This window comes from Fistularia commersonii, chromosome 29 (assembly GCF_037954325.1).
Source record: "Fistularia commersonii isolate RoL2024-O1a breed Wild chromosome 29, RoL_Fcom_v1.0, whole genome shotgun sequence".
Classification (NCBI taxonomy): domain Eukaryota; kingdom Metazoa; phylum Chordata; class Actinopteri; order Syngnathiformes; family Fistulariidae; genus Fistularia; species Fistularia commersonii.
Window position 1 is genome coordinate 5,294,422 of NC_141312.1, and position 24,016 is coordinate 5,318,437.

The 24,016-nt window shown below is 45.1% G+C and overlaps 2 protein-coding genes across 4 annotated transcripts in view; one reads left to right on the top strand and one right to left on the bottom strand.

The window, feature by feature from the left end:
• pds5b (PDS5 cohesin associated factor B) overlaps positions 1-20,901 on the bottom strand; it is a 33,377-nt gene extending 12,476 nt beyond the window's left edge. The window contains exons 1-12 of the mRNA XM_086176702.1: positions 20,818-20,901; positions 7,668-7,795; positions 7,021-7,224; positions 5,555-5,641; positions 4,955-5,052; positions 3,925-4,051; positions 3,530-3,610; positions 2,845-2,985; positions 1,961-2,076; positions 1,272-1,366; positions 538-683; positions 178-329 (exon numbers count right to left, since the gene is read on the bottom strand). Coding sequence (XP_086032828.1) covers positions 178-329; positions 538-683; positions 1,272-1,366; positions 1,961-2,076; positions 2,845-2,985; positions 3,530-3,610; positions 3,925-4,051; positions 4,955-5,052; positions 5,555-5,641; positions 7,021-7,224; positions 7,668-7,775 — 1,355 coding nt within the window. The 5' untranslated portion in view covers positions 7,776-7,795; positions 20,818-20,901. The remainder of the gene's footprint in view (positions 1-177; positions 330-537; positions 684-1,271; positions 1,367-1,960; positions 2,077-2,844; positions 2,986-3,529; positions 3,611-3,924; positions 4,052-4,954; positions 5,053-5,554; positions 5,642-7,020; positions 7,225-7,667; positions 7,796-20,817) is intronic.
• Positions 20,902-21,953: 1,052 nt separating this feature from the next.
• zar1l (zygote arrest 1-like) lies at positions 21,954-23,500 on the top strand. Of its 3 annotated transcripts, XM_086177138.1 has the most exons (4): positions 21,954-22,645; positions 22,788-22,880; positions 22,947-23,021; positions 23,197-23,500. In XM_086177138.1, the coding sequence occupies exons 1-4, from the start codon at positions 22,052-22,054 to the stop codon at positions 23,338-23,340; spliced, it is 906 nt and encodes a 301-aa protein (XP_086033264.1). In that variant the 5' UTR covers positions 21,954-22,051; the 3' UTR covers positions 23,341-23,500. The 3 variants fall into 3 exon arrangements, with proteins under 3 accessions (XP_086033264.1, XP_086033262.1, XP_086033263.1); XM_086177136.1 differs by having other exon boundaries at positions 22,788-23,021; positions 23,197-23,342; XM_086177137.1 differs by having other exon boundaries at positions 22,947-23,342.
• Positions 23,501-24,016: the final 516 nt, after the last annotated feature.

Consider the following 24,016-nt stretch of genomic DNA (forward strand, 5'->3'; position numbering starts at 1 on the left):
ACCGCGGCTTCGGTAGAGCCGATGGTAGAGATGTGACAGAAGGATGCCACCGGTCCGATCGGCGCGGCTTAAAATCTTCCTTCGGGCAGTGAGCGCCTATTTCTTTTTTCCGGCACCCGAGTTGTTTTGATGTGGACCTGTTTTTGACAGATAAGACGGGGGAAGGTGTGCACAGACCTGTCGTCGATGCTGTTTTGGTAGTAGATATGGAGCAGCTTGTCTTTGATCCAGGAAATCTGTTTGGAGGCCTCCCTCCCTCCTTCCCCTTGAAGGGAGTACTTCCTGTAGATGGATGCCAGGCCCATCATGGCCTCCTTGCGAACACGCCACTTTGGCAAAAGATGAAGGACAGCAGCAAAAAAAAAAAACAAACAAAACAAAAGGGATAGCGGTTTTAAATTATGACAACTGGTTAAATGACACCTTTGTGACTAACAAAAAAAAAACGGGATGTTGCAAGAGGAAGCTTGCTAATGACATTACCACGACAGGCGTTAAGAAGCAAAAAGATAAAAATAAAAAAAAAAGCTTGCTTACTCTCTTATCCAGAGTCCTCTCCTTTACAAAATTGAGTAAGGCGTCATTGACCAGAATCAAGTCTTTCTTTGCGGCCGTGACGATGGAGACAATGACATCATGACGAATAGCTTCCTCGGGGTCATGCGATCTCACCCTCAGGTATTCTGGAGGGACGGAAAAAAACAAACGAACGCGCAAAGTGTCACACCTGCACATCCAGTATCTCAAAATTGATTGTGTACCATCTCATTTTTCTAGATTCAGGAGTGACAATGCGGAAATGACATCTGCCACGGCGGCTGCAGACGGCCTGGTCCAAACCCAGGAAAAATGAGAAACCCAGCAAGTGAAATCCCTTTTCCTCAAAAAAAAAGACTAATAATCCCTTCCTTACATAAAAAATGCAGCGATTAAGTTACATACGTTCAAGGCGTCCTTTCACGATGATGCGAGCGTTTGCATCATTGGGAGCGAGCAAGACGCATACAAACTGCGGTTGGTGGGAATGAACGCACATCTTACGATGAGTGTGTACATGAGAAGTCTGACTGTAGGATAAATAAAACTTGCAGAGGCAGCTTCATCTCTCGCTGTGTTGCTTGTGATTCCCAAGGCCCAGATCACAAAACAGTCTAAAGAGCTACTCGTGCTGAGTAGTGTTACGTCGTTCAGAGTTGGGAAGTTTGTTTAAGCATCACATTGTGTTTGGGGTATTATCCGCCTGGGCGTGACTGGGTTTCAGGATGATATACCTGTGAGGTCTTTGGCCAGATCCGGGTGGTTCATGAGACAGTGGCTGGCAAACTTTACACACTCCAGCCTGATGGGCACGTGGATGTCATTGAATCTGCAGGGGGGTGAAAAGCGACGGATTGGAAGGTCTGTTCAATGTAACACCAGCACAACACTCGCTCCAAGTCAGAATGTTTAAAAAATTAAATTAACTCTCTAGCCTAATAACAGTTGAAAAGAAATTTCACACTTTTCTAAAAATCGAGCTCATATTGACACTTTCAGAATGAACAACACTTGAATTGGTTGTTAAGCTCCACCTCTGTTGACGAAAAAAAAAAAAAAATGAGATTGGAGTGAAAGAAAACTTGATCAAACCATCACAGTGGGGTTGGTGGTCAGGATTTAATTCAGTGTTTTTTAAAGCCCATTCTGAAAAGCACCAGCAGAATGTATGGCACTTTCTAAGAGTAGGTGGATTATTCAGAGCTAGAAAAAAGGAAGAAAAAAAAAAAAAAACAAGTTCCTTCAAATATAAATTTTGTAATAACAAAAACAAAATGATTAAAAAAAACAAAAATCAAAACACAAAATCCCCTGACCACACTTATTTAAGCTCAACCTATAATTAATCTCAGGCCTCGCTTTTTTTATTTATTTTTTTATTTTTATAATTAATCTGTATCCAGGCCACAACAGTGCAACCTACCTCCCCAGGTAGCACTGCCACAGCGGCTTGTTCTGTGCGGCCAACTCAGAGTCCTTTGCCCCGAACATCTTAGCCAGCAGCTTGACAACCTGCAGCCTCTCATCATTATCATTGCTCTGCAGAGACACGGCAGAGAGAAAGGAATTAAGGCACGGAATTTCGTTCGGCGCTAAATGGACGGACGCAGCGAGTTGTTGACGTGTGAAACACGCTCGCCGCATTGTTCACGGGACCCGTTGAGGAGTCGGCAGCCCGGCCATAAATCTGAGGGGAGTTACGGGCAAGGCGGCGAGCGGAGGGGAGACCGTGGATGAGAACCGGTTGGAACACAGAAAAAAGTAAGGTGAGATCAAGATATAGGTAAGGGAAAAACGAAAAAGGCGCGAGCGAGGGAGTGAAAGGGAGAGAGAGAAATGGACAGTGTGTAGACTGTGGGAGAGATTTTTATCGCAGCGATTATTTTGAGCAGACAGCAGTGATCTACACTCCCTCTGAACACTTAATGAACGTTATCCATCAGCCGGATGCCTTTATGAGACACTGCAGAGGCAACATTATGCTGACTGGCCGACCGCTATGTCTTTCCAATATGAATCAACAAACCTGCAGAGAGAGTGAAAATGTGTAATTCTGGTCGGTAAAGGCGAGAGGGAATTTCTGGATTCGGCGGGATGTGTGGTTGAGGGGGAAAACACAAACAAGGTTTGCTGCGGCAAACGCTCAAATGCACTGAGATAACAGCGCCGGCGTGTCCTTGTCATTTGTGCCGCAAAGCAAAACAACAACTTTACTGATGACATGACGGATGAAAGGCTCCGTTTAAGCAGAAAATACAGATGGCCTGGGGGGGGGGGGACATTAAAAGCAGAACACTGTTTATATACCTTGAGTTTGAACTCCAGTTGTGGCAGCACAGAGAGTAGTAGGTGGCTGTCAATGTTGTAGAGCTCCAGGATGAGGTCGAAAACGTGTTCGGACAGATCGCTGACCGACGTCTTCCCCAGCATCAGCACCTGGTTGAAAAACTGTCCGGCCCAACGGAGAGAGAAAGGCAGTCCGCCGTGAGACGCCGGCACAATTCTGTCCGTGAAGCGGATTTGACGGCATCTGACGCTCAGGCCAAATCCACCAAGGGGAAACGGCGTATTTTTTTTTTTTGCCCGACTAAGAATAAAGGCTTGTTCTCTCTCCATTTCAGCCAAATGTATGTCACTGCAATTAAATTGAAGTTTATGTACGCTCTTATTTACTCAGCCTAATGTGACTAAATAGTCACTTCTTGCACAACTGACCCCGGTTGAAGTATCTTGGCAGCTTGTGCATCAGGCGCTTTCCAAACGGCTAGTAAGGACAAGTAGTGGCGCGGAGATGCGGGAACGTTTGTATTAATGGCATTAAAAGTAATACTAATGGTATTATAAAACTGACACACAAACTTAAAACTGCGCTGTATCCGCAGCATGAAGGAGGGTTCAAGATGAACGTCTGCAGTCACGAACCCGATATCTCATTCCACACCGCACAGCAACTTTCAAATTAACAAAGAGTGATGGAGGGATTCTATCTTACATTGGTGATGTAAGGTTCAATTGCTTGAGCAGTCCTTTTCAGCAGAGCCTTTGCCAGGTCGTAGGCTTGTTTATTCAAGTTCTAGGGAGGCAGAGGAACATCGGTCAGCGGATTAGTTCACATGCGTAATGGAAACCAATACGAGATGAAAAGCGGTTGCTGATTTGTTTCTCCACTCAGAAGAAAGGCCTCATATGCTAACTTTTCAGCTGCATTACTTCTTGACACCTGCAGGGGTCTCACTGAATTGCCGTGAATGGGAACCACGTTTTTTTTTTTTCCCTCAGCCACTTCTTGCTTCTGTGTGAGCTCTGCTGTGTTTTCATGAGCTTGTGCACAAGAGCCAGCACATACACACACACACACACACACACACACACATTTTGCATGAGTACCTTGTGTGCCGGCACCAAGTTGACCAGAACGGTGTCCAGCAGCTCCTGCGATACAGTGTCTCCCTCGCAGATGATGGAGCTCATCAGATCCACCATATGCATGTGCACCTTCTGGTTGTGGCCGTTACTAAGGAAACAAGGCGAGAAGTGTAAAAAAGAAAAAAAAAAAAAAGAAGGAAAAATTCAGACATGGCATCCCTCTCGTATGGTGATGTTCTAACAGCAATGGATACAATAGGCAGAACACCTTTCGAACCTGTTGAAATTGAATATCAATTCAAGACCAAATGTGGTGACGACAAAAAAGGTCAACATTTATTTTGGGGAGCAAGACTGCATTGGGGCGAGACTCATGTGTCTCACTTGGTGAATCTCTATTCATTTATCTAATTTTTGAAATAGACAGGCAACATTTAGATTGTTAAGGTGATCACTGTGGGTGGGTGTTCATCCTCATCTGGCATTATTAGCCTCATTACGCCCCATTGACTGGAGGTCAATCACACACACACAGACACGCACGCATGCACACACGCACAACCACACACACACACACACCTATACCTTCTAATTCCCTACAAATATTTCAAACAGTAAGTGGAGCTCTCTCTGCTCTTATACAAAACCCCCCATTGTGCTTGCTCAACCTTGGCATACACACACACACACACACACAACCAAAATTTTGTTCTAGTGGCAACGTGCCAAATTCTGTGCTGCAGAATTCAGCCCTCAAGGTTGTGTTTAGCAGGAGTGAAAAGAGAGAAAGGGGTTTGGAGGAAAGATAGAGGAAGAGGGTGGGGGTGATAAAGAGACATCAGGACAGAAATGTGCTGCTCCAGCGTGGAAGCTGCAGATACCTTGGTTGTGTGGGACTGTAGCTGCGATGACTGTTGCAGCCAAAATACATTCAAATGGAAACATGCCCTATATGCCCACACACAAGTTAAAAAACACTGGGAAAATGAACACACACACACACACACACACACACAGTCCACCGCAGGGGCGGGGATGCGCGGAGACTTACTTGATGACCTGGAAGAGTGTTCTGTAAAGCTGGGTGAAGATCTCATTACTGTCTTCCAGCTCAAAGCAAATGTTGTAAGACTTCACCCAGGCTATGTTCTAGACAAAAAAAAAATAAAATAAGAGGGAACAGTCAAGGACAGAGCCGAGTGTCGCGCAGAGGCACGCCGCGCAGAATCAAGTCATTTTGGTACGTCTGATTTATCTTTAATTAATTAAAGCGAGCCGCGTTGGCAATTTGTACAGCAGTCTATTTACTCAAGACAGTTTTCAGGGTTTGTTTTCCATATCCATGGCAAAATGAATATTGCAGGAGGGCGAGAGCAAGACGATTGAGAGCTTAAATAAACAAACCAGTCAAGTGGGGAAAACCTTATTTTAAGAGACGATTATCAAAATATAGTTTGGATTGCAGTGGCGAGCCAATTATCCTAATAATCGCGGTAACTTCATGTGTCCTCGCACAAATGGCGGACACATGTTGTTGCATGTATTTCCCAGAGCGGGATGCTTGAAGATGGCAAAGAGCGAGACCTAATCTGATTAGATAGTTAAGATTGGATTAACGGACTCATATACACACACACACACACACACGCACCTCGAGCAGGTAGAAGTATCTGTTGAACTGGGCACTTTTGGTGTCCTCCAGCCCTTTTAGCTGTCTGGTGATGAACATGAAAATGTCCTGGAAGAAAGTGAAAAATGAGGAGAAATAAATGCATTGGCAATTGTCATTGTCCAAACAATCAAAACGCGCGGCAGCAAAATCCAAAAGATGTTAAGCGGCATCTGCCTCCCGCTGTACAGACCGCTTTAACCGGCTGGACAATGCATCTTCACGTGCATGCCGGCGATGGAAGCGGACTTCCCCGCCTCGGTTGAGAGGAAACACGGTGTTATCCGTTTATTTGCAAAGGGCGAATATGTTGTCGCATTAAGGCTGCGACACGGAAAGGGAGATTTATGGCCAGCGAAACACGGATACGTTGTTAACATCAGAGAGACTGAGTTGATATCTAATCCATTTTATTGGAACAATTTCATTTTGTTTGTTTAGGAAATGCCATCTTGTTTCAGAGCATCTGCAGCCATTACTGAGGAGAGATGGGATGGGGGGGGGAGCTGCTGAAAAAGCTACAATTACCTTTAAACAAGAGAGAGCGGTTTATTCAAGTCCCAGGTTTGTTCAAACACGTGCACACGTACGACACTGGCAATAAAAAGATGATCTGGAATGGCTCGGTGGATTCAGTAAGCGAGACAGAGGAAGGTGGTGGGGGTCACTTTGTTAAGTTTGACGCCCTCCAACTATTTCCCTTCCTGCAGAAATGAAATTATTGACATTTGTAGCATTTGGCTTTTCGTCAACATGGAAATAATCACAAGGTGCTGTTGCCGGGCGACTGTCATCCCAACCAAGAGTATGAGGGGACACTCAGAGTGGATGCAAGACGCTGACACCGCTGCAAGGCTGCGATCACGTGCCACCCACAAAGAGTGGTCAGATCCCCCTCTGTGCTAAAATCATCTCAGACGTGTTAGTGTCTGTATTTCTGTAAAAACACGGCTCACCTCAAGATACAGGAAGCGGACCGTTTTTAACCCAAAAGGCCCTGATGGCAAACTGAACACGATGCAGCACAAATTGCAAACAAGAAATAAATGCACGAGACGGAAAGAGGGCCACGGGTTGCCGGGGAAGGAGGGTCTTGGTTCCAATTCCATTCGTCAACATGGCGGGAAAACGGCATCGGAAGCACTATGAGTTGACTCAGCCATAAAGAGACCTTCATCCAATGTTATTTTTGCCTGCCTGTCAGCTGATACCAATACGGCACTATTTTCAGTTATGTGATCCAAAGAGTTTAGCCTTTTGTGGATGAGGCTTGCAGGCCAAGGCAGGGAATTTCCAGGTTGAATTAAGAACTTTTTTCAGGAAACTCCTTTAGCTAAGACATGTTTTGCCTAATATTGCACAGAATTCATTTAAAAAGTTGGCATAAGAAGATCTAAATTTGTGATGGGTGACTCCGGCGGAGCAGGATGAAGCATCGGCGACTGTACCTTGAGTTTATCTGGGGAGGTGTAGGGCGCTTCCGGAGCATAAATCCTGAATATGTCTGCCAGGCAGCACGCAACCAGCAGCCGTACATCCTTGTCTGGGTGCTTGAGAAAGAAGTCCGAGGCGAGATGAAGAGCCAGGTTCAGGTAGAGCTCCTTCTCTTCCTCCGAGTCCTGATCCATGTCCATGAAGGTTTTCACAACCATCTAACAGATGCAGGAGCAGGGTGTTAGTGGTTGGGTCTGAAGATTTACTTATTGGGGGGGGGGGATTTTAAAGCATGCACAGGAGGGTAAAAATAAAAAAAAATAAAATAAAAAATAATCAGTCATTGTTAAGTGGTTTGGGGGAGGGACACTAGATCTATGAGTGGGGATGTGAACCAGTAGTACATTGTAAAGTTAGTGATATTAATGTCATCTGGTTTGTAAGATGCAGGCTATAAAATTAATGCAGTTGAATTAATGAGGATTTTGTACCAGAGTGCACCACCATTTTTTGGCATTTTTTTATTTAACTCTCAACATGTCTTGTCTTGTAATTAGAGACCAAGATGAAGCGATAACACTGTGTTAGGAGCAAAGTGACTAAACCCTATAGGGCGCCTTGCGACCTGTATGGCGTCCAGGGAGACCGAAAAGGGACTGACCTTGAGCCTGCGGACCATTTCTTCTTTCGAGATTTTGTCAGAGATCTCCTTGACCCCCGGAGGGTAGGTCACCTTCCCGTCTGCGGCTCGAGCTTTAGAGTGAGCCATCCTCTTTAGCTCTTCGCTGCCTGAGTGAAAGAAGGAAGAGGCGGTTATAGAGCGGTGATAGTGAAACACCGAAAACACAGGCCGTGTGCGAGCCTTTTGCATACAGCGATTTGTTTCACCACATGTAAATGAGGCAATGTAATGGACTAAAGGGATGGAAATACTGAACTGATACAGACCCCATTAGGGTTGGGAGATGTTGATCTCATTAGGTTATAATGCCTTAAATGGCTGCAGTGAAATATCAATACTATACAGTGGACATTCTGTTTTAACTGCGGATGGGCTGCAGACAGTGGACTAATACGAGATTAAAAAGGAAATCCTAATTACATTCTCCAGAATAAAAACACAGCTGTGCTGTGGTCAGCTCACCGTGTCATCGTTTGTCAGACACAAACACAAGCTGGGCCGACGCCAGCGGCCCGACCGGCCGGCTCCTTCGGCCGGCAAGGTTGCAGTCCGTACAAAAAAAAAAAAAATCAGCTCAGTTCACAAAGTAACGCCGCTGGGTTTTTTTGCACAGCTTTCAGTCCTTAATTTAGCATAAAATGAATCGGAAAGAAGGGCTAACTATTCAGGAGGAAGGGAAATTTGTTGTAATCCTCCACTAATTATGCAGTAGGTCAACCCCCCCCCCCCCCCAATATTAAACAATGTTACTTCAGCGGGGTTTAGGATATCGCTGGGTGAATTTGGAGCGGAATTGCACCGCCCAGTCAGCAACCCACCACTTTGTAACACATTCAATTATCCAAACCACTAGCCCAACAAGGATTATCAATGTTAAGGCCATTTGTGTAGCGCTTAATTTGCTTGACTTTCAATTTAGTGCAAAACTCATGGCAAACAGGACAGGCCGACCTTTTCCACTGCACTTTCCTGTCCCCCATAATGTCTTAATGGAATTAAACATTTGAATAAGGGCAAAGAAATGGAGGGGGAAAAAAAAAAGACAGGATCTTGGGAGTGAAATTGAAATGTGGGATGAGAATAGACATACTAAACTTAATGGTGATTGAGGAAAAAAAAAAAAAAAAGACCCCTCAATGCAAGATTTTATGGCCTACATCCAATCAAGGATGATATCCAGTTTCAGTCTTATTTCAATATAGAGTCCAAACAGAAGAAAGAAAGAAAAAGAAGTTTATAGTTTCAGACATAAAGAGTTTTCCAGATTCATATGTTCTCCGTTGATGCAATGACGGTCTCTGACATTAAGAAATAGCATGAACATCCATGTGCGTTAAGTTTTCTAATTCTGACACTTTTGCGGAACAAAATTACTGGCTTCTTTTTAGTGTCAGAATATTCTTTCATGCTATGTTCCTTATGTAATGTTACACAAGGATGATCAGACACTTTCTGAGCTCTCCATTTCACTTAAACTCGAGGCTTAACAGAACGCTCGTCACATTCGCCGCCATAACATGTTTCAACAAGGTTCACTGTGGGCTCAACTTAAGCCCGGAGAAGCCTCGGAGTGCTTAGCGAAAATTGAAGGGAATCGAGTAAAAGTGTAAAATATGCAAGACAGAGTTGAATTCCCGCAAAACCGCTGGTGCATCGCATCCAGATATGGTGGTCGGTCAGAGTGAAGTGCTGTGAGGGAAACCGAATCGCAGCAGAAGCGGCGAACCAAGTGTGGCCGCTTCGGTGTTTCCGGGGGGCGATCGCAGAGAACAACCGTGGCCTCAGTAGAGAAAAGTGCTGTATAAAAATACCGAGCATTTGGTCTCTTTGGGCCTATTTCTCAATATGACCGACTACTGTGACTGACAGTGAGGATTAAGAGCGTGCTGCATGCTGGTCATTACTACTGCCAGACGCCTCCTGAGAAATAGATTTTCAAAAGGAAGAAAAATCAATTTGTATCTATGGTGTTTGAAGTGACCTGGAAAACACCGCTCAATCCTATTTAATTCAGCTGATAAGCGATGCATCCGCCCGCCTTATTGCAGAAAACATTAAGACTCTTCTAGCGTGGATTTGGGGAATAACAATCAGAAACAGCTTTCTTGCCAAGTAGACTTCCACTTACAAAGAGTTATGTGTGGCCCGTTGGGGCACAACAATAGCATGATTTAGGAATATGAATAAAAGTTAAGAGAAAATGAAATGAAACACAAAGAATGGAATATTTACAAAATAGAAAGTGACTGTGCAATCTCTACAGTTATCATACTAACTTAATTGTAGATAAAGTCAAAAACCCAGTGTTTGCAATGTGTATATCACAGCCATTCAGTATTAATAAACCAACCTCATCTTTGTTTTTGCAAACCAAACACACTTCTGATTTAGTTAAGATAAATTGTGCAAGATTAATCCTACTTTAATAGGCTTGGATGATGTTTTCCCGGAGACCATTGTAAAAACCAGAGCAAATGGGAAGCATTCATGCAGGTGCAGAGCAAATATTCTCCAAGCCCCGTCCACGGGGATCATTTAAAAAGAACTCTCAGACTACATCTGTGTGGCTACAGCAATTAAAACAAGTAATGGTCAACAGGTAACATCTGAAAAGTGGTTTTGCAAAAACCTCTTCAAAACACTGAAGGTGGGAGACCATTATGCTGTTTTTTTACAACCTGCTACATAATTACAAATACACAAAATGGCATAAATGGTGACAACATCAGCAGAGAGACTGATGTATTCTACACTGCGTTCAGTGTGATTTCTTTTCTACGATATAAGCAAAAGAGCTGAAGAGACGTTTGTAGCTATCGGTTCCGTGCCAGACTAGACACGGGGGTTGGAATTCCAGTTCTCCGCGGGACTGGCAATTCTGGAATTTTGGCCAAGCTCGAGTACATACAGACCAAGGTGTAACACATAAAACGGGATAAGAACTTCTCTGCAAAACCTTGAAATTGCAGCACAACAGCCAGCTGGTTGTGTCTCTCCGCAGGGGGGTGTTCTATTCTCATTTGAATTATTTAGCGTGATCGCACACTTATGGAAACAACATTACCACTATTTTTCCATAAAACCGTTTGAGTCGAATTTCCTGAAAGGTGCAATACAAATAGGATCTTATTAGTAATGTATGATGTTGTCTCACTGGCGGGCGCCTGTTGTGAGACGACTGCACCCACTCTGACTTTGCTGCAAATAACCTGCAGGGATACAGTTGGGGTCTTTCATGTTCGGGGACGCTGTATCGCCATCGCTAACCATTTCAGTCCCGGCTTGTGTGCTCCTCGGTCTCGGTCTTAAACAATAACAGTCGCAATCTTTACGCCATACATCGAGGATGAATTAAGAGAAAATAAAGAGCCTGTCTTTGCACATCCTTAGAGCGAGTCCAGACAGAAACCAGCAGGCGGCTTTTGGCAGTACGCAGCCCACTGCTCTCCCAGTGACTCCTCCTGCCGAGCAGCCGTGTCCGTGGCACTGCAGCAGGGTTCGTACCTGCTGCAGAAACCGACGCTGCCCTGATCTACTGATAACTAATCTCTGGGCAGCCGTGGGCATTTTTACAAGTATATCCCAATGATAATCTGTCAAAATCTACCACATGTCCAATCAAAAAGGCCTTTTCTGCTCCAGCAGACTCCGTACCAAATAAGCTCGATTCCACCAGGGAACTGTCTCATGGCCCTTTTACTAGTATCCCAATCTATGTCTGTATATCTTCAAGTTTCTGACTAGTTTGGTTCCCATGGTTGCAACACCTGCCCTGCTATCAACACAGGACATCTTGTTCACAGCCAGAAGGTGTCTGCCACGCACGGTAAACTTAGCACATCTAACTCCATAACTGCTCCGTTCAACAACCGTGCGCCGTCCATTGGTGTTCCCCTGACGTTGCACGTCTCAAACAATCAATCAAAAATCAGATATAGCAGCGACAGCCATATTATCTTCAGCAAACTGTGGGTAACAACTTAATTTGTGGTTCCGTGAGACCCGATGTGCTAATGAGGTTCACACATTCAATGCGGATGTGGCTGTTCAATGTCCCTGAATTCGTTAAACAAAGTTTTGAAAATATTCCACACACCAAAAAAAAATGCTCCAAAAAGGAAAGAGGGTTTATTTTACATATAACACTTGTTATCACATGCATGATGTTTCGCGCAAATGATAGGTGGAACACATATCTCCGGTCAGCATCTGAGAGGGGACAATTTTTTTGCTCGAAATGTCATGCATGTTTTGTGTTATATGTTATATAAATCATTTCTCTTTTTGGAGCATTTTTGCTGTGCAGATTTTTTTCAAAACTTTACAAAGTCTTACAAATTTGAAGACCTTGAACATCCACATCCGCATTAAATGGATTTTTTCAAAACTTTACAATGTCCAACTTTTTTTGATCCAGCACCCATCCCTAATTGGGCAGCGGATGTGTGTGTGATTTTCTTTTCCAAGTCCCAAATTTGAAAATCCAGCACCCTAAACAACAAAAAAGGCTGGTTCTCCAGTCCTACACGCTCACAAAGCAATCGGATTTTTAAATCGGTAAGTGACTGAGGTACCATACTGATATCTCCAGGCTTTGGAAGAAGATGCTGTCGAATATGTGCAATGCCGGACACCTAAGTTCTCTAAAATACCCAGTCGTGATCAAGGTGTTGCTTCTTCAAATACACAATTAATTGGGGAGAACTGAAAGCAAATATTCTGTCTCCTCAACACATGACCAACTTCCAGCTCGAGCTGCTGAATAATGTGTGTTTTAAACCCTGAAAAACTTCCATACAGCGGACGTTTGTGAGTTTCCCAGAAGCCTCAGACAAGCGATGCGACGAAGTTGCGCTGAGCCGAACCGACTCGTTCCTGAAGCGTCAACCAGTCAGTCAAAAAGGAATTCCAAATGTTTTTTTTTTCTCCATTTTTTTGTGACCTACTTTTGACAGCTGCAATTCAACAGACAAAATATGGCTGTCAGCTCTCTGCGTGCATTTCCACAGCCCAAAAACATGCAGGAGGCCGATTGGAGACCCCAAATCAGCCCAGATGTGTGAATGAGACGGTGAATGGTTTGTCTTCTATATATATGTGGCCCCGTGACCGACTGGCGACCGATTCAGGATGAACCCGGCTCTCGACAAATGGCAGCCGTGATAGGCTCCAGCCCCGAGACCTCGACCGCAGGATAAGCTGTACGGTTAATAAATGAATGCATTTCACAGCACCAGGTGTTTCTGCACACTAGTGGCCGGGCAAGGTCATCAAGGGTCACCAAAGAGCGATAAGCTTGCATCGCTTCTCCTGTATGTTTTCAAACCTGTATGTACTGTCTGACAAAACACGCAGCTATATCTATGTGATAAAGTTGAAACTCTGTGACAGTTCACATGGTAAACGTCTGGACTCCTTTGACAAAACATCAGGACCCGCTGTGACTCAAGCAAGTACTTCAATCACATCCTGTTTTAGTGTCTGAGCATGTTCTAACTTCCAAACCATGAATAACACCATGCCTGTTAACACCACACCACCAGTATCCACTGCTCAAATTCTTGAATTATTAATTTGACAGTCCTCGACTGCAGAGTTGCTGGTTTGACTATTTTGCCTTGAGGTTTTTTTTTTCCTGACATGGCCTATAAAGCTTTGCTCAGTCGAATTGCTTCTCTTTAAGTTAAATTATGGTTATGCTTGCAGTTTCCAGCTTTGCTGTAAAAACCTTCCAGCCAGAGTTAATGCAATTCAACTGGGACACTTTGTCTTCTTCAACCTGCGATAGAAATCTCTGATATTCCAAAAGTGTTGCATATTTGCAGAGATTTCTATCCATCAGATGAAGGATGATGATGGAATTGACATTTATGACGTGTTTTTCATTTGGATTGCTGCTGTGATTGCCGATGTGACTTCTGATTCACAGATATAGCTCTACCCTGTGTCTGAAATGTGTCAGAAAAAAATTAATTAAAAGTGAGTATTTGGCACAGTTGAAAAATTTGGCTTACCCAACATTATCCAAAGAAATTATGGAGAAAAAAAAAAACAACTTAAAACAAGAGCACACTCTGATTTCTTCAATTAAAAAAAAGAAAATGTTGGTTCCACACAACATGTCACGGACGTACCGGGCTGTAAAAACATTTTAAGGATCGTCTGCCGATAGACTTGAGCTAGAGCCAACATGGCATCACGTTCAGAAAACTCACTCTCGGTAACCAATACTTTAACAAATGTGCTTTTCTGATTTAAGACTTAGAGCTGTGGAATCAATCATTTTGCTAGTCTGTTTGCAGATACTTTGTCTTAGCCACATGATTTGTGGCCCCTGTAGCCAGAGACTCAGGATCAGTTGATTTTCGGCCTCTGCAACATTCTGCATCCGTCTATTGAGGAGCACATTGCATTACATCAATGCATTACATCATATCAGATTACCTTCAACACTTACTATTCAAAATATACCCAAGTACCATTACTTTTTGCCAAAACTAGAACGCTATCCTCGAGTTTAAAGAGGTTCTTTTTTTTAAAAAAAAAACAGAAAAAAAAAAAACCCACAATATCATAATATGTTTGATGACAAACAGTTTTCGATGGAGGCAATCAGGGCTCTACAGCTGAATGTTTGTGAAATCACCCAAAATGCAACAGCGAACTTCAGCAGTGTCTCCGAAAACGTCACCCAGGACTGATCTTTTCGGTTGGAAAAGTGGGTGAAGTGCAATAAGTCTGTGAAGTGCAGCTCTACAAAGCAGGAAATTAAAGAAATAATCTGCATTCAAAATAGACGAGGGGAGAACCAATTTGAATACATAAAGCTTCTCATCCATGAGAGAAGCGCATAACTCAAGGGAAAACAAAACAATGAAATCAGCAAATCTGTGCCAATGAACCGCCGCTGCAACGCTCCCGGTGAGGTACGAAGCTGGGCTGAGGACTGAGTATCCAGCGGAGAAACCAAGGCCTGCGGCGTAAAAATTATCATTCCCTCCAAAATCACACAAATTATATCACATTTAAGCAATAGGTCCAAATTATCAGATTCAAATATCTTTAGAATTAAATATCTTTCCGAACTTGTGCGAAGGCCAGTCCTCCAGCATACAGTGTCTGTGGATGAGCTGTTTTGGGATTTTCTGATGACATCCAATATGGAGAGAGTTTACCTCCCACTGACACCAATATATTCACATTTCTCACATTTCTCTACCAAATTATGGAGAAATTGACACTCCTGTAGCAGAGTTGACATTATTATGACTAGTCCTGTCAGGACCCACACAGCCAGAAAAGAACGATCGTCACCATGTACACCTTTACCAGGAAAAATCCGCATCAACCCTGACACGCATAAAACATCGTGTTCCCACAGATTATTGCAACCAATATATCATATTGGAAATATCGGCACGTCTTTTCATATGAAGTATGAAAACACAATACATGCTGATATTGTTGACATGATTCTCTACATTCCTGGCAGTATTACAGCCGGAGCTGCCGGAGGAGACAACGAAGCCCTTGCACTGAAAGGTACCGTTTTAGTTTTGCAGAGCGGACCCAGGATACAGCCGGCGTCAGCAGGGCGTCACGTCAAGCTGACCGGCCCCTCAATCTGGCACGACTTTCACGTTGCATTTCTTACACTGTAGAGCGCACAGTTTCACTATGAAGACGCTTTCAGGTGCATCGTCGAGAGAAACGGTTAAAATAAGCCCCGTGTTCACGACCCAGCAGTGGGATGCTCTTGGTCTGGTGAACTTGTGGAAAGAATGTGTTTTAAATTCATTTATTACTTTTGGCGGGTCACCACTGAAAAAGAAAAAAAACTCACAACAAATTCCATTTGTCTGGCCTAGGGTGTGCTCTGACTTTTTAATTTTAATGCAGATATTTGCCTCCCTTGCTTCTGGGGTTTCTGTGATGTTAACAAACTCCACTTTTGTCTCATAGCTTCTCCTCTCCAGTGTGTCTCACTTTGGACGAACAAGAAACTCTGCGCTCGTGTAGCTAAAAATCAGTGACGCCGCTTCAGCTTTGAAATAATAGCTCATGTTTGAATCTGGATCGATGAGTTGGACTGATTTTCAAAAAGGCATTCTGCCAAAGCTGTTAAATTGATAGATATTTTCTGTCCTGCAGCTGAAACTCCATGTTCAAAACCTCCCAAGTCAGGAACTCTGACACCAGTTCATAAGAAACTTCATTTAAGGTTGTTGTTGCCGACATTCAGTGCGGCTCACACTGGATTATTACACGCATAATTGCCATTCAGTATTTCTGCAATGAAGCAGCTCTAAGCCCTGTACATTCAGAGTTAAGACTAATAAACTATACCCAACACTCGAAAATCACGCAGATGTCTTGAACCAGAAAGGATAACTCAAATATTAAATGTAATGCAACTACCTCGGCTGCCAGATCGTAATTGGGTCTTTACATTCATGGAAAGGAACCGCGGTCTGATATTCTCGCGTCGAATTTACTTGTGGCTGTTCACGGGGTCGGCGTGTCCGTGGGGTACAGCATGCACGTCTGTCTCAATATCCTGGGAGGTCAATGCTCTCAGTTTAGCCTTGAACCTAGACTGCTTGGTTTAGGTTCAAGGGCATGGTCAGTTGTCACTCAGTGCTTTTGCAGATAATTTGCTTCTAGGTTAATTCTGCAAGGGGCTCGGTTGATCGAGCTTCGCAGACAAACCCAGAAATGGAGGTAAAATGTAAATGCCTCCGTGTCTGTTCAAAACATCACAACTGGGTTTTAGTATGTGACATCTGAATAGCAGGTTAATAGCCAGTTAGGATCCAGACATGTGACAGGATCTAATTTATACTCGTGTCCAGATGCTCTGTTCCAACATCGAGGATTCACTTGCAGCAGATGCATTTCACATTTTCAACACGGGATGATCTGAGAAAACCTGCAAGGATCGATATGTGCAAGATTTCAGTAAAAATGTCATTGTGTTCTCCGCCACGTACGCCAGGCTATCGTAAACCCTTATAACTTTTAGTCAGTCGGGGTGACAATATGGTTTTCAGATTCCATTTTGTGAGTGGAATTTTAGGTCGTGTCATATGACGACTCTGTCATGTGAAGACAGGAAGACACATTTTATGTCTTGAAACACAATTGCGCATCTTGTGGTGTCAGTACCAAACAGCCTCGACGACAGCATCTTTTTTGAATACTACTTTTGTTTTCCGAGTGAATTCAACACAGGGAGGGCGACGAATCTGAACTCTGAGCGCTCTACCAATGACAAGATGAGGTGCTTGGACATAATAGAAGGGTTTCTTCTGCCCAGTGGACAAAGTCTGGTATGAAATGTGTGACATGGACAACAGACAGCCATACTAAATCGATAACACGGCACACTGACCATCACGGCGGACTCCGGACTGACTGGACACTCGGGACAGTGTTAACATGTGGCCCCCCAGATGAACGCGTGACAAATGATAGCCGGGGGTCTCGGGAAAGCCCTCGAGTCAATACGGACAACGGGGGCATCGTGTCATCATGAATTACAGTACGATCCTTCATCTCTGACCCTTCGGCTGACGAACTGGCCATGAGCGAAGTCTTCGAGGCACAGGTGAGTGTCTAAAACTGTAAAAAGTTAAGATACTAATGTTAATTTTCCAAGGATAAAAATGAGGCTGTGGTGAAGAAAACAAACATTTCATTTATATAATGTTTGCAGAAAGCCTTGTCATAGTTTGAGTTGTCCGCATGTTCTGAAAGGAAAACTAACCATCTGGTCGACAAAAGTAAGACAAAGTTCTCAAGTTAATCTTCCTCACTTTTGTAACTGTTGCACAATACATTTCAGAAGCAGACGGCTGGCCCACCATTAAAACCATGAAGTCATAAATGTTGCATATCTTTGAGGAGCACCAAAAGGGCGGCGTTTATTACGCAACATTAAAAAGCAATAAAAGACTGACAATTGTCATTCATGTCTCGCTTCAATAATGCAAGGCTATGCTGTATTTCTTCTATTTCTCACCTCGCCTCTAATTTCTATTTGCCAGAAGCGTTGCGGGGGAAGAACACTGACTGACATTACCCTGTAACTGTTACACATCACAATTTAAAATAACTTGTAATATCTGCATGAATGACACTAATCGTGGGGCATATCGGGTGCCGACAGAGTGATTAAGAAAAAGCCCGAAAGAAATTACGGGCTGAAAATCACCGCCTGGTAACTCAATTGAACCCAGACTTTGACAATTCAAAGGTAAAGTAGTTCCTCCAAGGTTTCCCTGAAGTTGTCCACAGCAGAGTCTGTGGATAATATTAAATTGCATAGCTAAGATTACTGAAAAGACTCATTACTTTTCAATTGCGTTTTTTTTTTTTTGTTTGTTTAATCTGTTATTTGTTTGAAGATTTCAGGGCGGCGCAGGAGGAATGGCGTTCGGTGCCGTCGTACTTGAGAAAAGCCAGACGTCTGCGCGGATGCAGGTGTCTTCAAACGTCAGCGGGTTGCGTTAGAAAAATGTAGATGAAACGTAACTTCTCCACACTGTGTCCCTCTGTTCGGGAATGAACTGTCTCACGTGAAAACATTTTTTTAAACGCGTACCGATAACTCCTCTGCAGAAACGACTGCTCTATTTAGAGCTACTTGAAGTCCAAGTTTCATTTTTAAAAAGGCGGACGAATTACTCGTTATCAGACAAGTGTGGATCGGCAGGTGAAAAGCCTGGAAAAGTACCCTTGCGGTTTCATTGAAAATGCCTTAAATGGAGTTTGGAGTCAAAACAACTTTCTGCTGGTGTTCTTTATCTTTCAGATACAGGCACACACATACACACTCTAAGCAGCTCATAACAGGGCCAAATGTTCACACTGGGCACCGGCCTGCTGCCAAACTGCGTGATTCTGACCTTGTTTTCCGTCCCGGAGCTACTGCCCAGGAAGAGTCCATCTTCCTCCATCTATCACTATGACAATATCCCGGCTCCGGCAGTGGATCAGAGCGGGCGTTCCCCCCCCCCCCAACCTGTGGAGTCAATCTCATGCAACCAGCCAGGGAGTATGCAACTTTAAAAAAAGCGACGACAGGAAATCAAATCACGAAGCCCCAGCCTTATCTGCCGCTACAGCTCCTAAACGTGCGCAGCTCCTGGCCTCATTACTGCTTTATTACTGTCAAACACCATCATTAACTCAACAGAGCCGTTTCTCTTTTCACGTTTTCTTTCTTTTTTTTTTCTTGCTCCCCATGCTACGGCCCTGTGAAACAGCTGCCGGGGGAAATATGAGGACTCCTGATCGAGACTGAACCTTGACACAGCCATTATTGTGTTTAACACCGTGGGTGATCAAGAAGGAGAGTAGGCACGGGCAGAGTGCGAGAGAGGGCTGGACACCAGCTGGCCGGTGAACCCGGTGACCTCGATACGGGCACTTGCACAAAAACAATGTAAGGGAGACGAAGCTGGGAAGCACTGGCAAAGAGCGGAGTTTTCCTAAGATTAAACTAAGTAGACAAGTTTTTCTGAATGGAGTCGGAATGTAATCCGGGAGAAGGTCAACCAGAAACCACAGCACAGGGAATGGGAAAGAGACACGGTCGAGACGATGCAACACTGCAAGAGGAGACGTGCCGTTTCATCGAAAAGGGGAAAACTGCCAAAACGTGTTGGCCCTTTTTTTGGGGGGTTATTTAGTGCGTGCATTTCCCCTCCTTTGTAGCCATTCAGTAGGAGCAAAGTTGTCATTTTGGGTTTCCCCCCCCCACCTCAGTCAGGAAAAAGTGAAGCTCTGCGAGTGTAATCAAGCCGCAAACACTCCGGGTCAGGGCTGCGGTGGAGTTGTTATTAATGAAACCGTGTTTTGTGTGTGTGTGTGTGTGTGTTTTACGAATTGCCAACTGTAAAAAGCTTAATATACATGACGATGCAACTTCGGCCCCGAGCTGCATCCAGCAGCGCCGGCGTACATCAAAACACAAGATCCGTCTCAACACTTCTGCAAGATTTCACTTATTTTCCAAGAGTAGTATATAAAAAGAGGTACTAGAATCGAGAGCAGACCTGTATTTTGTGGCCTAGCAGGTAGAATTCCAGAGAACCCTCCTACCTTGACAGCCACCGATCAGAGCCTATATTGATGGAAACACCTTTCCATCTCCTCAGGTATCCAGAAGCCAACCTTCACAGTGTCCATAGCCAGGACACATCAATGAGGGTTTTCCCTTGTTTGCTTACCGAGAGGCAAACAAGGTTTTGGTGTTGCCTCACTGTTGCCCTCCCAGCAAGAAGAAAATATACAACTTTAGGACGCTCACCGTACATAAAGGAAATATCGCAGTTATAAGACCGAGGCGCCTAAATAAAACACAAGATATATTCTGTGCGGCAAAGACAAGCACAACTAGCCCGTCAGGACTGGGGTCGGAGCGGGGATGAGATTTCTCTCCGGGGGGGCTCCCGGGTGAATTAGATTAATGTTATGGTGAGGAAAAACCGGGCTGGTATTGTTGTGATCCGGGGGCTTGTCAAGGCCGGGGACGGGAGCGGAGCCCGACAGCCCGGGTGCTGGAACGGTGACCGCGGCTAGCCCGCTTAGCCGCCGTTAGCTTCCTGACAAGCTAGCTTGTGAGTGTGTATGTATGTGTGTGTGTGTGTGTGTGTAAGGTCTCGCTCGTGCCGAGGCTAGCTAGCGTTAGCCACGGCTAGCGCTGTTAGCAGCGACGGCAGCAATCTCAGTGACAGAGGGCGGACGGATAGTAACGTTGCACCGAACAAAACATCACCGTGAGCCGCCGAAGCCGCCCCTCGCTTCGGCGACAACTTGGAGCCGCCGGTCCGCTCACGCCGCTGGGACGGGGAAACCTGGCGAACTTGTACGTGGGGTGAACGGTGTGACTAGCTAGGATTTTTTTTGCGCCACCGGACCGAGTCAACCAGCGCGGTGAATCGGACACGGCTGCCGAGAACACAAGCGAGCGAGGCGGGCTGCGCTCCGCCTAAGAAGAGTAGCACAACCGGGGGAGGGGGGGAAGCTCCACCGTGGACGCATCCCGTGTCATTTTTGGCAGCGGCGCCTAAAAATGCCGCCGAATCCCCGTGAAAGTAACTTACTCGATAATGCAATTCCTTACCTGTTATGGTGAATTGTGATCAATCGCGTCCTCCTCTGCAGCTCTCTTCCCCCTCCTAGCTCCAAAATGGCGCCAATATGTGTAGCTTCACTACCCGTGTGTACAATTCATCACTGAGTAAGTGGCGCCACCTATGGAGCGGGTCCACGCAAATCCGCGGCCCGTGGACCGGGAGGCGACGATCGCGATACCCCTCCTCTCCCGTCACAGACATTATTACATTTCACTGATTGATTATTAGATATCCATTCACACAAGTTCGCTGTGTGGAAATGCTTCTCCTTGCTACATGCATATTAGTATGTGCTACAAGCTAATAATGTGTTCGGATGCTCTGCAGGGTAATGACAGGACCGATAAATAAGACCGCAATTAAACTTTATTGTTGCATTTACACTCGGGAGAGCAGGTAATTTGAACTATTAATAACGAACACAAAATCCTTCGAGCGATTTTCATCACTAATAGATGCTCACCTTGCATCTTTTAAGTTTACCACAGTGACATTTTTGTAGTCTTACCTCCGCATCCCTATACTGTGTTTATAAAAGATAGCTTTTCTACTTAATCCTTCGCGTGAAACGGGAATTGCGTTCTGTTTTTGAATAGTTCTGTTTCTGAAAGGTTCTGTTTTGAATGATGTCACTTCGGGCGTTCAACGTTATTCTCTTCCTCCTCCTCCATACGCTCATTCACATCATCACACTCATATCCGGGCTGCTTCGTGTGTGTGTGTGTGCGTGCCTGTGAATAATCTACACCGGATTAAAGGAGAGGAAAAAATAAAAATAAATCCAATCCGAATCAGATTGTACTCAAAACACCTCCTTTGTCTGCCCGTGTCTGTGCCGAGCCCGGCCTGACGGGGGCGCTCTGACACAGCGTGTGATTCGGAACTCCAAAGTGCGTGGACTTGACGTGCGGGTTTTACGGTGCAATGCGGGCATATTTGAGGTTCTTTTTAAAACAGAACTATTGCATAACAAAACTTCCAAATACACTGGGATTCAATAAATAAACTTGCAAAATGTTACTGTAATCTTTTAAATCCTTTTGATCTTTAATGTGATGCCTGGCTTATTTTGCAGCGTGGAAACCGGGCAGTGCATGTCGTGCGTGACGTGCAAATCCGCGCACGAAGCTGCACGCAATTAAACAATCAGCGTGGGGCCAAAGCTCGTCACGGAGCCGATAAATCACGCGGGGGGGGTGGCGAGCCAGGGGCGGCTCCAGGATGGAGGGGTTCCTGTCCACGGTCCCGCCGTACAACGGCTGCGGTAACCCCGTCTGCGGCCCGGGGAAGGCGGAGGGCCGGTTCGCGACCCCGCAAAGTCTCAACTACCTGGAACTCTGCAAGGCCATCCTGTCCCAGGTGCACGCAGGGATGCCCGCCGCGCCCCGCAGAGCCGTCACCAGGGAGTGCGGCGTGCAGGTCAACGCCAAGGTGGACAAGATCGTGCAGTGCTCGCTGGGGCCCAAGACGCTCTCCGTGTGCGCGGACGGCGACCGTGCTGACTCGTCGAGGAGGAGCCCGGATGCGGTGAAGCGAGGCGGGAGGTCCCCGCAGAACACGCCGCCCGTCAGCAGCAGCAGCAGCAGCGGCGGCGGTCTGCGCTTCGTAAGGCCCGTGTCCGTGTACTCTCCCGTGTTCGACCGCAGGCTCCCCCCGAGGAAGTTCCCCGACGGAGGGGCGAGCGAGGAGGAAGAGGAGGATGAGGATGAGGAGGACGAATCCCGGGCTGAGGAGTCTGAGAGGGATGCTGAGGATGACGCGGATCACGACCTCAAGTCAACTTTTCATCGGTCATATAAAAGCGCCAACTTTCAGGTTACTTTTTTTTTCTTTCTCCAACCTGTTGGCAAACCCGGAAGTAAACATCATTTTAATTTGGGGGGGTAAATTCAGACTAGAACCATGAGATGTGTGTGTGCAGGAGTGATCATCCTAAATGTGAATGGCTCTCCAACAGTTCCTGGAGCAGAGGTATGGCTTTTTCCACTGCAAAAAGTGCAACATCCGTTGGGAGAGTGCTTATGTGTGGTGCATCTCAGGAACCAGTAAGGTACTGATCTGTCTGCGGCCGGCGCCCACTGGCTGGATCTCATTCATAAAGTCACTTTCATTTCAGGTGTACTACAAGCAGCTCTGTCGGAAGTGTCAGGTGGGATTTAATCCCTACAGAGTGGAGTCCATCCTCTGCAAGGTTTGGGCTCCGCCTTTGTGCGTGGATGAAGCTCGTAATCCTGCCAGTTCAACTAACAGAACATGCAAAGTCTATTCTGTTGACATCCATTTTTTGTTAAAATCTGCTCTTAAGTGTTTTTTTTTTCCAGCTCAGTCATGGTCCTCGTTTTTGGTTTTCTGCCGGCCCGTCTCAGGGTTGTTCTCAGACCTGCTGCAGCTGTGAGAAGAAACAGAGGCACATCAACATGAAAAGGCCTCACCGCCAGGACCTGTGCTGCCGCTGTAAAGGCATGAGGCTCTCCTGCGACGCCACCTACAGCTTCAAATACATCCTCTGAGCTGACGCGGACACGGCCACTCGTCGCGCTGATCTGATCGCCCTTGTCATCGAAGGCCGGCTGACCAAGCCGCCTGTAAATGTCAAGAGTCGCCTCCAGTTATGGACTTGATGAGATTCACTGCCCTATCATTCTGCAGATGAACCCCACCCCCCACCCCAAGGCTCTGTCTTTGTCCCATCTTTCCTGGTGCTTATGGTTTTTGTAAGATGAAAAGTTTATAAAAAAAACTGCATTTAAAAAGCACAAGGATCTGATCAATTTGTCTGGGATGAGGTGGGGGCACACTGGCCTGCTCTGGCAAGGGCCGCCTGAATCCGTCGTTAATAAAATTAAAAATTAGCACATGTGCATATGACTGGGGAAACAGGCTACAGTGCTTCAGATTAACTTACTGGAAATACTGACCGCTTTGTAGCCTCTTGCTAATCTCTGAAATTGGTTTCTTCAGTAGAATTACTAAACCTTTAGTTTTTTTTTTTAAATCCAAGAAGTTACAAAAGTGACTTAATTTGGGCCTATTTTGAGATGAGATGAGAACAACTTTATTAATCCCGAAGGAAATTGTTGTGCCAGAGTTTCAAGTAAAAACATAACAGTAATAGATAATAGTGGAAAGGAGGAAGAATAAGAAATATAATGAAATATAAATTGTCTTAGCTGTTAGCAGTGTTAG

Excerpts from the sequence above, each read along its gene's own strand:
- zar1l (XM_086177136.1), top strand. The coding sequence starts at position 22,052 with ATGGAGGGGTTCCTGTCCACGGTCCCGCCGTACAACGGCTGCGGTAAC. Across the intron at positions 22,646-22,787 it reads ATAAAAGCGCCAACTTTCAG|TTCCTGGAGCAGAGGTATGG; the intron begins GTTACTTTTTTT and ends GCTCTCCAACAG. Across the intron at positions 23,022-23,196 it reads TGGAGTCCATCCTCTGCAAG|GGTTGTTCTCAGACCTGCTG; the intron begins GTTTGGGCTCCG and ends GGCCCGTCTCAG.